The following is a 13,157-nucleotide window of genomic DNA, read 5'->3' as shown; positions in this document are numbered from 1 at the left end:
CAGTATACATTTCAAGGGGAGAGACCTAAGTCTGTTTAACCACAAAAGATTTTTGACCTCAGGTTGTTTGGATGCAAGGAACATTAGCAAAAAATCCGAGTACCAATGACTGCAGGAGAGAGATGCAAGATATAGGGTTACTGTGATCAGCTGCTTTTATGAGACAATCTTTGGCATTTAAGCTATTCACACTTGTTCTTCTTTGTACCCCTGTGGTGGGGTGTCCTCTAAGTTGTATTGGCAAAACTATTTGTGAGGCTCTGCTCTGACTGAACTGGAGAGTTGGTCTGCCCTAAACAAAAAGATAAACTTTATACCATAAAATTGAGAAGTACGAGAAGCTGTATTGGTTTGTTCTGTTTTTTTACTTCTGGCCATTTTCCCAGGCGAATTTACAGCAGGGCTACACCAACAATTAGCCACAGTTAAAAAGCATGGCATGCTGCATGGATGAGACTGGGTGAGTCAGGCTGCAGCATCCCCTCCTGCCTGTTGGTGCTGAAGATACCAGCTTTACTTACCACATCTTCAAAGGGAGGTCTGGAGAACACAGCCAGCTGAATTTATGAGGCGTAAATACTGCAGTTGAAAGAAGTTTAATGATTTCTGTCATTTGGTTGTAGTTGCAGATATTTTCTTAGTTTTCCAGTCCATACAGAACCTCTCAAGTGAATAACTAATTTGAAAAACGGATCTTTCAGATTTCCTATTGTATTATACACAGACATTTTTACGTGCTAAGGTATTCTGAGTATGCTTTTGGAAAAACAAAATTTAATACTTTATCTAAAATGTAAGCTGCATTAATTGCCTTTGTGATGCCTTCTTTTCTACCTGAGAAAAATTACCAGCATAGATGATATGTAGATTTTTCAGTCTGGTATATGTATATGTTAGGTCAATCTTACCTCTGTCCAACGTTAATGCACAATTTCCTTCTCTCCTTTTCCTCCATACCAGTCTCTTTCCGTAGTCACATGGTTGCGCTTGCTTGTGGACATACAAATGCAGAATCTTGGAAAGGAAGCAAAAATCTTCAAGTTTTATAATTTGGGGTACTAGAGGTAGAACTGAGAAGGGGTTTTTATGATGCTGTTAATGGCTGCATCTTCATATCTAGCTCAATGGATTGTTGTCAGGTTGAATCTGAAAGTTGCATACATGCTTTTTTACAGTTCTAAAACTAAATTCTAAATTCCTGAGTGAAGAAGCTTTGGGGTACATTTAACATTTTCCTCACTGCAGAGTGACAAACATTATCCTGTGTTTTATTTGTATGGAGTACAAGTTTGAGGTCATGTTTAGCAGTGCAGAATGGTACTACCTGGCACTAATCTTGTAGGACATGAGGTGGGAGAGAGTGTTGATTCAATTCTCCAAGCTCTGGGTGTAGTTTTTCTGTGCTGTATTGTAATTGAGGTAACACTCTTCACTGCATGTTATCAACTTGAGCAGAAATGCTGCAGCAGTGGGCTGGGCTCCTCAGCTTTTGAAGATGATAGACAAGATCTAAATATTGGAGAGGAGTTTATGTTTGAGTTTGGGTTCCTCTCAGAAGAATGTTTCTCTACAGTGAGCTGTCCTCTCCAGAAGTGCCTTCTTCAATTCATCTTCCTTACGTTCTGATCCAGATCTCATTAAAAAACGGTATCATTCTGTTTTGTCCAGTTTATATTTTAAGCTCGGAAGATGTAGAATGAGGTTTGAGTGACTACACAAGGGCAAACTGAAGGATACATAACTATTACACATAGAATGGAGTCTTGTAGTGAAAAAGCATTTAAAACAAACCAGTCATACTCACTTAGCTGTGCACATTTCTTGTCCCCTGTTTATTTTTAATTGACATAAAATACCTATTTTAATAAATTCAGGGTAGCATAAGCCTCATTTGCACGTCCTTTTCACCTTGGGATGATTGAGTTTTAACCTTGGGTGACACCATTTAGTTTGAAACATGGAAGGTGTCCTTACCTCTGAAGTCCACTGATACTTTTTGGAAACCTCAGACAGAGAGCTCCATGCTGTGTGTCTATTTTTTGCCTCCTCTTTTAAACGTGGTTGTGTTTAAACTGTTCAGTAATACTGACATCCTTGATCAACAAGGCCAAAAAAGCTTTGACATTATTTAGTCCCATCATGTGCTAGGTAAAGTGACTTACCAGGATTGCTGGAGGCCTTGTTACTCCAAATACTTATTCTTACTACTTTGATGGTTGGAAACCTACACCTGACTTCCAATTCAAATTGCTTTGTGGCCAGTTTATATATTGAGATGCACATTTAATTTATGTAAATCTTCCTGCTTCTGACACTTATACTCAGAAGCATTAACTTTCACTTTGCCAAGCTGAAGTGTCCATGCTCTGTAGTGTCTTTGGTAATGGGCTGTCCATTTCTTCACCAAGTTGACCACCCCTTTTGTAGCTTCTTCAATTTGAAAAAAAAATTATTTTGAAGGTCAAGGCCAGAATTGTAAATAGGGACATGGGTAAAATTCTGCCACTGTAGGCTATTTGTGTTGGAAATACAGCATATACCTGGGGATTATAGATGGAAGTTTACAGCAGTGTTTCCATTGGAAATACAATATATGACAGGTTTGTGTTTGAATTTTTTGTTGAAAATGAACTCTCATGGATTTTGTGTGTTGTTTTTGTCTTTTAATGGGCAGAGCACAAAGGCCTTTTCTTTTTTCTTCTTCGTTCCCACATGTTTTTAAGCAGAAACTTTTGTGCTTAATAAGAAAATAAAAAGGCAAACTTGCCTTTCTTGTCTTTATCTTTCTGTTACCCTTTCCAGTGTTTCAGCTCTTGAAGGGTTGAGATTGGCATGTTCTGCCTGTGCTCCTGGTTCCCAGGATTTCTGGGCTCATGGCTCACTCGTTGGGAGGAAAGAAGAGTGGTGTCCCACACTGTGAATTTGTTGCATGTCCACGTGGCCACTCAGCAGTGGCTAGTTACCACTAAGCTGTAACAGATGGTGGAGCCCATATAGGTCATCTTTGTTTACCCAGCTTCTGGGTGTAGTCTTTGCTATAGTTGCCTGGTTTTTGGCATTGTTTAGTATTTGGACAGCACTAAGAGGGCAGCTACATCACTGCCTCACTGTGTTCAGGATGATGGAAATGTCAGAGGAAGAGTGGCATGTAGGGTGGAGGGTCTTGTAGAAAAGACACACATATACTGCTTTGAGTCTTCCCAGAGGAGTTAAAAGTTTATGCACTGACAGCTTGGGAAATATTGCAAGTACTGGCAGAAATGTAGCACTCCTTAAGATATGTTTTGCACTGGTGGGCATAGGATCGTAGAAGCAAACATGTCCAAGTGTGGTGCTTGGGTGTGGAGAGGGAAGGAAGGAAGACAGTAGAGCTTTCTTGGTGTGCTGTCCTGATAACTGTCTGCAAAAAACTGATGAAACTCTGCTGAATCCTTATTACAGGGACAGCTTATTAACACCATTCAGAATGGAAATACCACTTTAGGGCCAGGGACTGTCCAGGACAGGAACTTTGAGGGATCAGCCTATGGGAAGAAGAGGAGGCTTGTTCAGTGTTGTTCTTTTTCAATGATACTGTAGCCAAACCTCCAGGAAGTGATTTGAACTCTACGGTCCTGGTAACAATGCAAAAATATATCAAAAAATCTTTGAGAGACTTTGTGTGGATTCTGTCAGTTGTCTTTGTTCATACAGGATTTGTGGGTGCTGAGTGTATGTACATTCAAGTATGTATGCCCAAGTACCTAATACAAAATAGAGGCACCAGGTAATTAAGTGTCAGGGCTTTGCAGAGCTCTCTCTGAGATTTTCCTGCTGTGCCTCTCCTTTTCAATTTGCCTCTGGTACAAACATTGGCTGCATAACTTAGCTCTCTGCTCTGATTCATTAGCAGTGATATTTACAGTATAAACGAGTGCTTGCACTGCTGGGAGATGGTCCTGGATTTGTCTGTTGGAAACTCTGCCTCTGACAGTGTTTCCTTCTCAGATGCATTAATCTTCTCTTTAGGGTTAACTCGGAGCCATCCTGCTGGTGCTGTAAGATACTGGGCATGACAGTTATGCATTATTGTCTGCCTTAAAGAAGTGCAAATCTGTTTCCTGTTTTGAAGATAGCCTCACAAAGAAATAAAAATTTCCCCTAGAAAACTGATCAACAGCAAATACATCCCAGTAGCATTTTTTCCCCTTCTGTACATTTGGAGATTCAATTTTAAGGTGCAGCAGTTCCTATGTTAGATCTATGCCAGGTCAAGAAGAACAAAGGCTGGAAAAATATGTAGCTGATTTTTTTAAATAGGGATGTGGGGTCTTAAGTTACTTTAAATGACAATGGCATTGAATAAGGGCTAACAAAACCTTATTTTAGGACTATGAAAGCAGTAGTGTTTTTTCAAGAAGCACTGGAAAGGGAACTCTAAGCATCAAGTTTTATCTGATAAGAAAATGACCTCTAAAGTTGTAATCTTACTGCCTTGTTAAAACTCTACTAGCAACCATGTGTTTTTTTTTTTTTTTTTCCTGCTCTCACATTTTGATACAGACAAAAACATCTGTAAAAAAAGAAAAGACTTTGCAGGGGTTTGAGTCCCCCAGAAAGCTGTGCTGGGGACTGTTTGAGTTGCCACTAACTACCTTTGCAGGGGCTATGTCGCCCTCTTGTGTGAGCCTCAGTCATTTTGGTATGAAATTCTGTTGAATTAGGAATGCAAATTTTATCTTCCTTTTGGCATTGCTTTTATAAAACTGGACCGCACATGTGCTAAATCTCTCTACTCATGTACCCCTGCCTGTCCTATTTTTCCTGTACTAAAAAGGTACAAAATAGGGTGCTAGATAACTTCAAAAGTTTCTTCAATTTTGCTTTTCAGAATCATATGATTGAAATTGTTTAAAGTCAGTTTCATCAACACCTTCAAAAAACTGAACCTGCAGATACCCTACTCAGATATATCAGTATCACAAGAGAAAGAGAGGGTGGGGGTTCCACATTAGCCTCAAAATTAGCATGAAATTTGGCTGTAAGAAACAGGTCTGCCATTCTGATTCTGGCTTTTTTTGTTGTTTTGTGTTTTTAAAAATTTAATTCAGAATCGAGATATACTGGCTGCACATCTTATGTCAGTAATTTGGCAGTGCATATTTCCAGATAGCTTTCCTGAACTATATTTGGCTTTGTCGGTGCTGTTGCCCCATTAGATTTATGAGTGCTTTACAAGCTGGCACAGTCAATGTCATCTTTTCTTTTCTTTTCCCATTCTAGTGAATAAAAAGGCAAAACAAGTATTTTCTGTCTGTCCATTTTGGCATGGAGCCTATGTATCAGACCATGTCCAAGAAGCATTATGTTCTTGGCCTAGATACTGTATTTCAGTATCCAATCAGCAAAGAAAATACACAGAAAACAAGGAAATAAGCTTTTATATTGCACACAAAGGCCCTGTTGAATACAGTTTTTTTGTCATAAGAAGATTTGTAAGAGTTCTCATGCAGATGCTATATAAATATTTAATAATCATGTGTAATAACAGTTTGATAAGTAGGAAGATATTGATGGAGTCCTGAGATTCAGAGACTGATTACTGGACTATACAGAGTAATTGTATTCATTAAAAAAATTCCTTACGTTGTTGTGTTATATATATGAGGAAGCAGTCCTACTATCTTTATAAATTATAGTATGCGAATTGGATTTATATAACATTTGAAACAATGCGATTGATGTTTTTTTCATTTTTCTTTCTTACAGACAGAAACTATGAATGTTAGTCTATTAAGGGTTCACCTTGAATGCAGTTTACCTAATGACACATATCAGCTAGTTAAGGTATGTTTTATTATTTTATATCTATGTAAATCTTCTTCTTTTAAGCCAAGCTTAGAGGGATGCTTTCCACAGCTCTAGAAGTTTTAGCAAAAATGCAGTTTTCAACGTCTCAGTTTAAAGGGGAATTGTGCTTTTATAAAATTGTATCCTCTGATACAAATTTAGTGTCACACGTATCACAGTAAAATCTTTAGGAGAGAAGGAGATTAAAAAAGATACCTACTACCCCATAAACCTCCCAAATATACAAACCAAAACCAGTCCAACAGGTTAAGCATTCTGATGTGTAGATGTTGTACTGCTGATGTGGGGCACAAAAATTATTAGATTTCTGTAATTTCTTTTCTCCAGAAAATTTTCACAAGTGTCTGGTTCACAGTGAGAAATGATCAGAGAGCTGAGAGGCTGAAGCCTGGGCTGTTTCTCAGGGGAGCATGAGGGCAGCCATGGTGCTGGGTGGAGCCAAGGAGGGAATAGTGTTTTAGCAGAGATGTCCCTCCAAAAGCACTGAGCCTTCAGGACAGGAGGTTATCTCCTTGTCCTGGGCAGTGCCATCCGGGTTTGCTTCGCTTCCCATTTCTCCATGTCCTTCCGGGGCGGGTGGGTGCTGCTCAGCACCCATGCCGTGGGTGAGGTGACCGTGCTGTGACCAGCAGCATCTCTTTCCCCAGGAGTGGCAAGGCCCAGGCTCCATAGCTGTATTCCTGTATGGAATACGTGTTGCATGCGGCAGCATTCCTGAGCTGCTTTGCTTCCCCGTTTGGTTCTTGCGGTGCAGAGCGCATTGAGGTGCTTGAGGTGCTCCTGGGCATTGGAGGCTGCGTGGAGTGCAGCTGTCTGCCCTTAGGTCTGAGCTTCCCAAGGGCATGCCATGCCTGTGCTCCAGTCTCCATGGCAGCCCCTTCTCCTGCTCCTGGCAGCCATTTCAGGTACTGAGGGTCTCTGATGCTGCGTGAGCTGTGAGCTGGCATCCCATCCTCAGGAGCTTCCCCACTCCTGCTGTACTTGCTTGCACCACTTGAGATTAGCTAGAAGTGTTTTGCTGCACTTCTAAGAGCACTTCCTGTGCCAGTTTTCTCCTCCTAATCCTCCATCCTGAACAAATTAGTTCTCCTGATAGGGCATCAGAGCCTGAATTGTGTGACCTTTGTGGTTTGATGCAGGACTAATTTATGTTGCTCACTGTTGGTTGTCTAGTTCTTTTTTGCTTTGTTGGCTTTAATTTTTTTTTGTGAAATGGTGTCCGTGTCTTCATAGTTGCTATGACTTAGCTGTGTTAACAGCAGCCTCTACTTAGAGATGGAAATAAGATCCTATTTGTATTTTTCTGAAGTATTCTAGCCAGACAACAGTGTTTTCTATTACGAATTGTACATGTATGTTTGTTTTTTTAAAATTACTTCAGTGAGAAATGGAGACAAAAACACAGGATTTGGAAAAATTAACTATAAACAGACCAGTGAACATGAACTGTCTTCCTACCATTAAGACACATGCATCAGTCTGTTTATGGCACATTTTATTGAAGGCAGAGGATTTAACAAAGGAAACTGTTTTATAGTCCCTGAGGTGAGACTGACTAAGACAGTTTATAAATTTGCATTCTCTCAAGGTTCAGTGTCTTTTAAAATTGTTTTTGTCTTTGTTTTTGCTGTGCTCTCTGTACCTGCACTGTGTTTGGCTTCTGCTGAGGTTTTAGCAAAGGTCCTAATTACTTTTGTTTTGCCAGCACTTTGGTGCTGGAAACATTGTCTCTTAGATAATACCTTTGATTAATTTCTCAAAGTTCCTTAGTGTAATGAATTTTTTCTGTTCTGTCCTCTATCACACACACACACATACCATATCCTTTTGTCTCACTCTAGAGTTGCTGTTTTATGTCTGATGACCCAATGCTGCTAGAAATGAGCTTAACAGTAAGAGTGGAAAATGCCCAGCAAGATTTTGTGGAGCACAGACAATACTTACTGGAGAATCTTTTTATAGTTTATGTAGCAATGGAAAGAACAAAGACCTCAGGTAAGTCCTAAATCTACCTGTTAGTGTAATTCAACTTGGTTTTATACATAATTTGTAATTTGATGTCCTAAATTAAACCAAATTCAGTGACAGCTTAATTTCACAAGTAAGGGAGACCAAGTTCAGTTAAACACTGCTTGCAGAGAATTTGTGTCAGGCAAAGTTAGCATAAACAGTTTTCTTCATAAAGGTAACAATTGTAAAGTTGTAAATGACATCTCTTTAATTCTTTAGACCTCCATGCTTAAATAGTGTGGAATAATGACATGGTCCTTTGAATTCTGAAAACTGCATTTCTAGTTTTCCATTAATTAAATTGACCATAATGGAATCGTGAAGGCACTGTGGTTTATACAGGACTGGGGATAATAGCCGTTATGGAAATTAGGATAATGAGGTAATACAGATGTGCACATCATTTGTTCTTGTAAGCTAGAATTCCACAGGCAAAACAATCAGCTCCTTGCAGTTTCTTTATGCTGTGAATCCTCTAAATCCAAGGGATTTAAAATTATTTCTAGAGCCTTGCAGTCTGTTAGAATAGCTTTTTTTAGACATTTCTGCCAGTTTTCCATTCTGATTGGAGAAGAAGAAACTGCTTAAGAATCCAGATTAAAATAATATTTTTTAACATACGTGCTGAAAAATAACATGATCTTTTTGTCTTTAGAGAAATGCATTTCAAAATCTAGTCACAAAACAATAGGTACAATATACACAAAACAATATTTACAATATGTACTGTTTCCCTTGTGCCTTTTCTGTGATGTGGTATCTCACAGAGCTGAAACTGAAATACCCACTGTAAACCTAATTTTCCTGCCAATGAGATGCCAGGGCTTTGTTATGTTGAGTTGTGGATGTACATTTATTCTGATGCTGGTAGAAAATTGTTTCCATCTGTTCTGTCAAGGGTGCTCTCTGTTAACACTTTTGATGGTTAAAGTACTAGAAGTATCTTTTAGGGCTGTTTTCTGTTAAATATAGTGCAATTATAAGTCCTGTCTGTGCTAGAGGTTGGTCCTATAAGCCTTCTGGATTAGCTGTTGGTGGGAAGTTAGCACCTAGAGTAGGACGGCAGGTAGGCAGGGTCTGCACAGAGGAACTAAGCAGCTGGAAAGGCTGCAGAGGAGTATGTGCTTTAAACAGCTGTGGGTATGTGGAGTTCATAATCAACCTTGAACCCTCTTTTGGAAGCTGGCACTTGCAGTCTTGCTTTCAAGCAGCTGAGCAAAGCACACACATTATTAGAAATCAGAAATTCTAATTATTAGAAATTAGAACTGGTCAGGTGGGAGAATGTCCTTTCATGTCAGCCTGCATACACTGATTTAATACAAGTATAAGCAAGGGCAAAAACTCAAGTTACCTTCCTTGAAGGTAACTGTAGTATGATGGTTATCTCTTATTCTGTCCTGCTGCCCTTCTTTTGGTCCTCTGCATCTTTCTACTGTCCCGTGGATGGAAACATAGCTTTGCCAGTGACCAAGGGTGGTTCCCCAGCATAGCTGTACCACCTTACCAGCAGGTGAAAGCTGTGTTACCCCTGTCTCCTGTTGCTTCAGGGAATAGTTTGCTACCTACTGGGTGATAGGACCATTCCTGATTTGAGCCCAAAGTGGTGAATCCGGCTTCATATTATTTCCTGGGGATGCTTGTATTTTAAATCTTTCATTTTAAAGCATTTTTACTTCTCTCTCAAATGTTTGCCAGCTCAAGATGTGAATAGTTCCTCTTTTTTACATGGGTATCTGTCACACAAAGATTTTAAAATTTAAATTGGGATTGCTTCTACTGTGTGTCTGACAAAACAAGTGTTTCTGTCCTTGGAGATCTTACCTTGGTGTTTATTCTTTTGGACAGGTCATTCATCAGTAGATGTGTATATCATGCATTCTGGAAACAGCCTGGTGCATATACAGGTAATTGTGGGCTTCCAGAAGTCATAATTTAGGGTGGTGAATTTGATTAGGGAATTAGCTTTCTCTAATAGCAGATTGATTTTGCTGGTGGCAAATGTCACACTTCTAAGTTTTTAAAGTGTGCCCAAATGTCTAATAGATCCTTGAGATGACATGTTGTATTTCAGTGATGGATTTTTTTAATACATAAGAGCTGTTAGCTTGAATAAGAATTTATCTGTTGGTTTAGAAGATAGGAGAAAATGGCAGATGGTAGCATGCAAATTTAACAAGAAGATAGACTAATACAGGAACTGCAACACTAATAAGGATGGTACTGCTATAAAAATAATTTGTCTTGTCTTCTTGCAGGAAATACGGCAGTTGCCACTAAAAGACACATCAACTGTGGAGTTTGAGCCAGTACTGCTATCCTCATCATCTACTAACTTCACAAAAGTTGCTTCTATTTTTTGTAAAGGTAAAGGTTACACATATTTGGAGAAAATATGATTAAATAGGATTTGATTGCTGAAAAAGGGGTAGTTTTTTTCAGCAGAGACCCTGAAAGATCTCAAAATAAACTTGTCTAGGCTTTATTGAGAAAGAGGATGAATTCTTCTTGCTAATAGTTTCCACCCTTTTTGTGTGTATGTGGTTCCTCTTATGCTGGTTGAACGCTCTAAGCTACACATGCTTGAAAAAGGGGAAAAAAATAGTTGCTAAAATGTTAGCTGATTTTACAATAAGCATAATTGTTGAATATGCTTTTTCAACATCCTTTTATAGTTTATGGGTTTTTTTCTGTTTTGAATATATTTTCTAAAAGGCTGTTGTGCTTGGGTGGTCATTTTCTGTGACATTGCTTGGCAGGACCATTGAAGAGGCTTGCCTGAAACCAGACGTGTTTGTGGAAGAGCAGAGATTGGCATTTAAGCATTCCTGACTCCAGCTTGTTTCCTGTTCTGACCACTAGACTGCAGTGTACAGACTTAAAATATTATTGAGTCAGGCTGCTTTCATAATGACGCTGAGACATGCTTTTCCTAGGGAAAGCATGGATGAATAAGAAGGAAGAAGGGACTGTTATGTTAAGTGATTCTCTTTTTCAGAGTAGTTTTGCATTTGCTAAAAGGAGGCAGCATGCTCTGATCGGTAAGAATGCTATGCCAATGACACGTAGTTTAAATTGCTTGGGTTTCTCTTCACCTTATTGCTCTTCAACCTTATTGTGTGTGTGTTTTTGAAGGTGTTTAGCATTCATGAATACTCCTTAAGTAAAGGTTTGAAACCTCTAAAAAGATTGAGTTTTAGGGCTTAAACAATTAGATACTTGACTTACCTGTGTGAGGATTGCACCAGCAAAGGTTCCCCTTTTTAGTGTTCTTGCAAATATTCCCATGCAAATAATTTTGGATATGCTTTTGGCTGATGTATTCCATGTGTCTGCTGTTTTCCCAGCTGCATCCTGTGACAGTGAAAATCTTTACTCTGACCACAAGAACTATCTATTGAAAGGCACTACAACACTCAAAGCCTGTGTTTTCTGTCCTGTGATGGAAGGGTAGGTTGGCAGTTGGTTGGTAGGTTAGATTTTTGTTTGTTTGTTAACATTCACTGACACTATAATGAAAATACTGTACCTTACCTTTAAGAGATGACGTTAACTTCCTTTGTCACTCTGTGATTCCAAGGTCAGTGAAGAGGCTTCTTCCTATTGTTGCTGTGTCATTTGCCAAAACGGACCTGTCACATTTAAAGCAATAATTCTGTATTTTATCCCAAGAAGAATTTTAGGAGCCAGTAAAAAGTTGTGCTTTAGCAGCTCATGCCATATAAATGTTGCTTACTCTATGATAAAATTTCCAGCACCCTTGTTAATGCAACACAGAAGCTGGATAGTCTTAGAAAAATGGTGAAGTATTCTCTTGCTTCAGACATCTTTTGCCAATTTCCTCCAGCCTGCTGTATCACAAAGCAATAGGCAATGTTGTACTATAACATGACAAGAGGGTAGATATTTTACTTGTTTCTTTTACATGGTTATTGTGAATTTTTACTCTCATATGTAATTATTCCCAAATAAATTTGTTCTTCTCTGGGAAAACATAGAAGAGCCTCATCATACAAGAATGCTATGGTATCTTGTCTTGTATAGACCACTTGTTGTGTACTCAAGGACAATAGTAGGTGTATTTATATTTTTCTGTATATACTTATAGGTATTTTGATGTAGATCCTTCTGCAGCACTGTTTCATATAGAACCACATCATAATACTTCAGGATATTGGTCCATATGGTTTACAAACAATTTTTACTTCAGCATTGAATTGAATGGGGTCTTCATAGCCAGAGAAACAAAGAACATAGTAAAGGTAAGCCTTATTTCTTCTTTGTGCAATGTTTTGTATTTGATTTTGAGATATGGACCATTGACATACAAAATAGGTTCTTCGAAGAACTCGGTGTTCTTAGAACTGGTTGGAATCAGTTAAAAATACAGGTTTATGTACATCTGTAACTATTAGGTTACTCTCTCAAGAGACGTTATTCACTGTCCAGCTTACTTTTGTATTGTTTTATTGACAACTGTTCTTTCATTTGTGTTGCAGCTACATATGCATCAAATTACAGACCATTGCTCTGTTCTCATAATTGTTGAATGTGTGTGTTTGTGCTCTCTAGGATTCAACATTTCTTCATAGTATAAGCCTTTAGCGCATAGATGACCTTTAAAGCTGATAATTTACTGGCACAACTGCTTGGTTCAAATCAGGCAAATCTGGTTTATGAATTTAGATGATATAGGCATCTAAATGGCTCTTCTTATGTTTTGATATTGAGATGTGCATAAATGCACTGTATGGATCATGTATGAGCACATATGACCATGTAGTAACAGCAAAAACGCAAAGAAAGTTTGTGTTTTTCAAGGTATCTGCATCAGAAAGTGCAGTACCAATTGTAATTCAGCTGTTGTTTGATTCTTTTCAGATTCTGAACTTTGCTGAACCTCTGACTCTACCTCCAGGCTGCTGGAATGTTTTTTCTTTCAAGCTCAGTGTGAAAGACACTGTAACAAATGTGCACTCTAGTATCTGTTTGTCCACAAATGTGGGAGTGATGTTTGAAATACCTCTGCAGATATATTCGACTGTGTCCAAGGTATTGTGTTTGGTTGCATGTGTTGAATTATTGTTAGGCACTGCAAACCCAGCTACAGCAGTGTCTCTCTCAGGCCAGAAATCTCTTCTTAGTCCTGAAAGAAAAGCTCAGACCACTTTGTTAGACCATTCTGAAGATTGTGAGGTTAAGTCCCCAGAGTTGAAGAGTGATGGAATTATAGTTCTCTTGGCACTTAATTCTTTTCATTCAAGGCCTTAATTCTCTTGTTTGACTCTATGAAATTA

The 13,157-nt window shown here is 38.7% G+C and overlaps 1 protein-coding gene across 9 annotated transcripts in view; it reads left to right on the top strand.

Annotated features, from left to right (window-relative positions):
* The window catches only part of TMEM131L (transmembrane 131 like), a 78,949-nt gene that overhangs the window by 38,140 nt on the left and 27,652 nt on the right, over positions 1–13,157 (top strand). For 7 of the 9 annotated variants that reach the window (XM_085578029.1, XM_085578030.1, XM_085578031.1 and 4 more), the window contains 7 exons: positions 5,749–5,826; positions 7,692–7,845; positions 9,709–9,767; positions 10,119–10,227; positions 11,208–11,310; positions 11,969–12,122; positions 12,742–12,912. In XM_085578029.1, the coding sequence (XP_085434155.1) occupies positions 5,749–5,826; positions 7,692–7,845; positions 9,709–9,767; positions 10,119–10,227; positions 11,208–11,310; positions 11,969–12,122; positions 12,742–12,912 (828 nt within the window). Of the gene's footprint in view, positions 1–5,748; positions 5,827–7,231; positions 7,396–7,691; positions 7,846–9,708; positions 9,768–10,118; positions 10,228–11,207; positions 11,311–11,968; positions 12,123–12,741; positions 12,913–13,157 lie in introns of those variants that run through there. The other 2 variants (XM_085578032.1, XM_085578028.1) reach the window with 2 other exon arrangements.

The sequence above is a fragment of the Lonchura striata genome, chromosome 4 (assembly GCF_050655825.1).
Source record: "Lonchura striata isolate lonStrDom1 chromosome 4, ASM5065582v1, whole genome shotgun sequence".
NCBI classification, from domain to species: Eukaryota; Metazoa; Chordata; class Aves; order Passeriformes; family Estrildidae; genus Lonchura; species Lonchura striata.
Note: the sequence above shows the minus strand (reverse complement) of the source record. Positions and strands in the feature narration are given on the sequence as shown.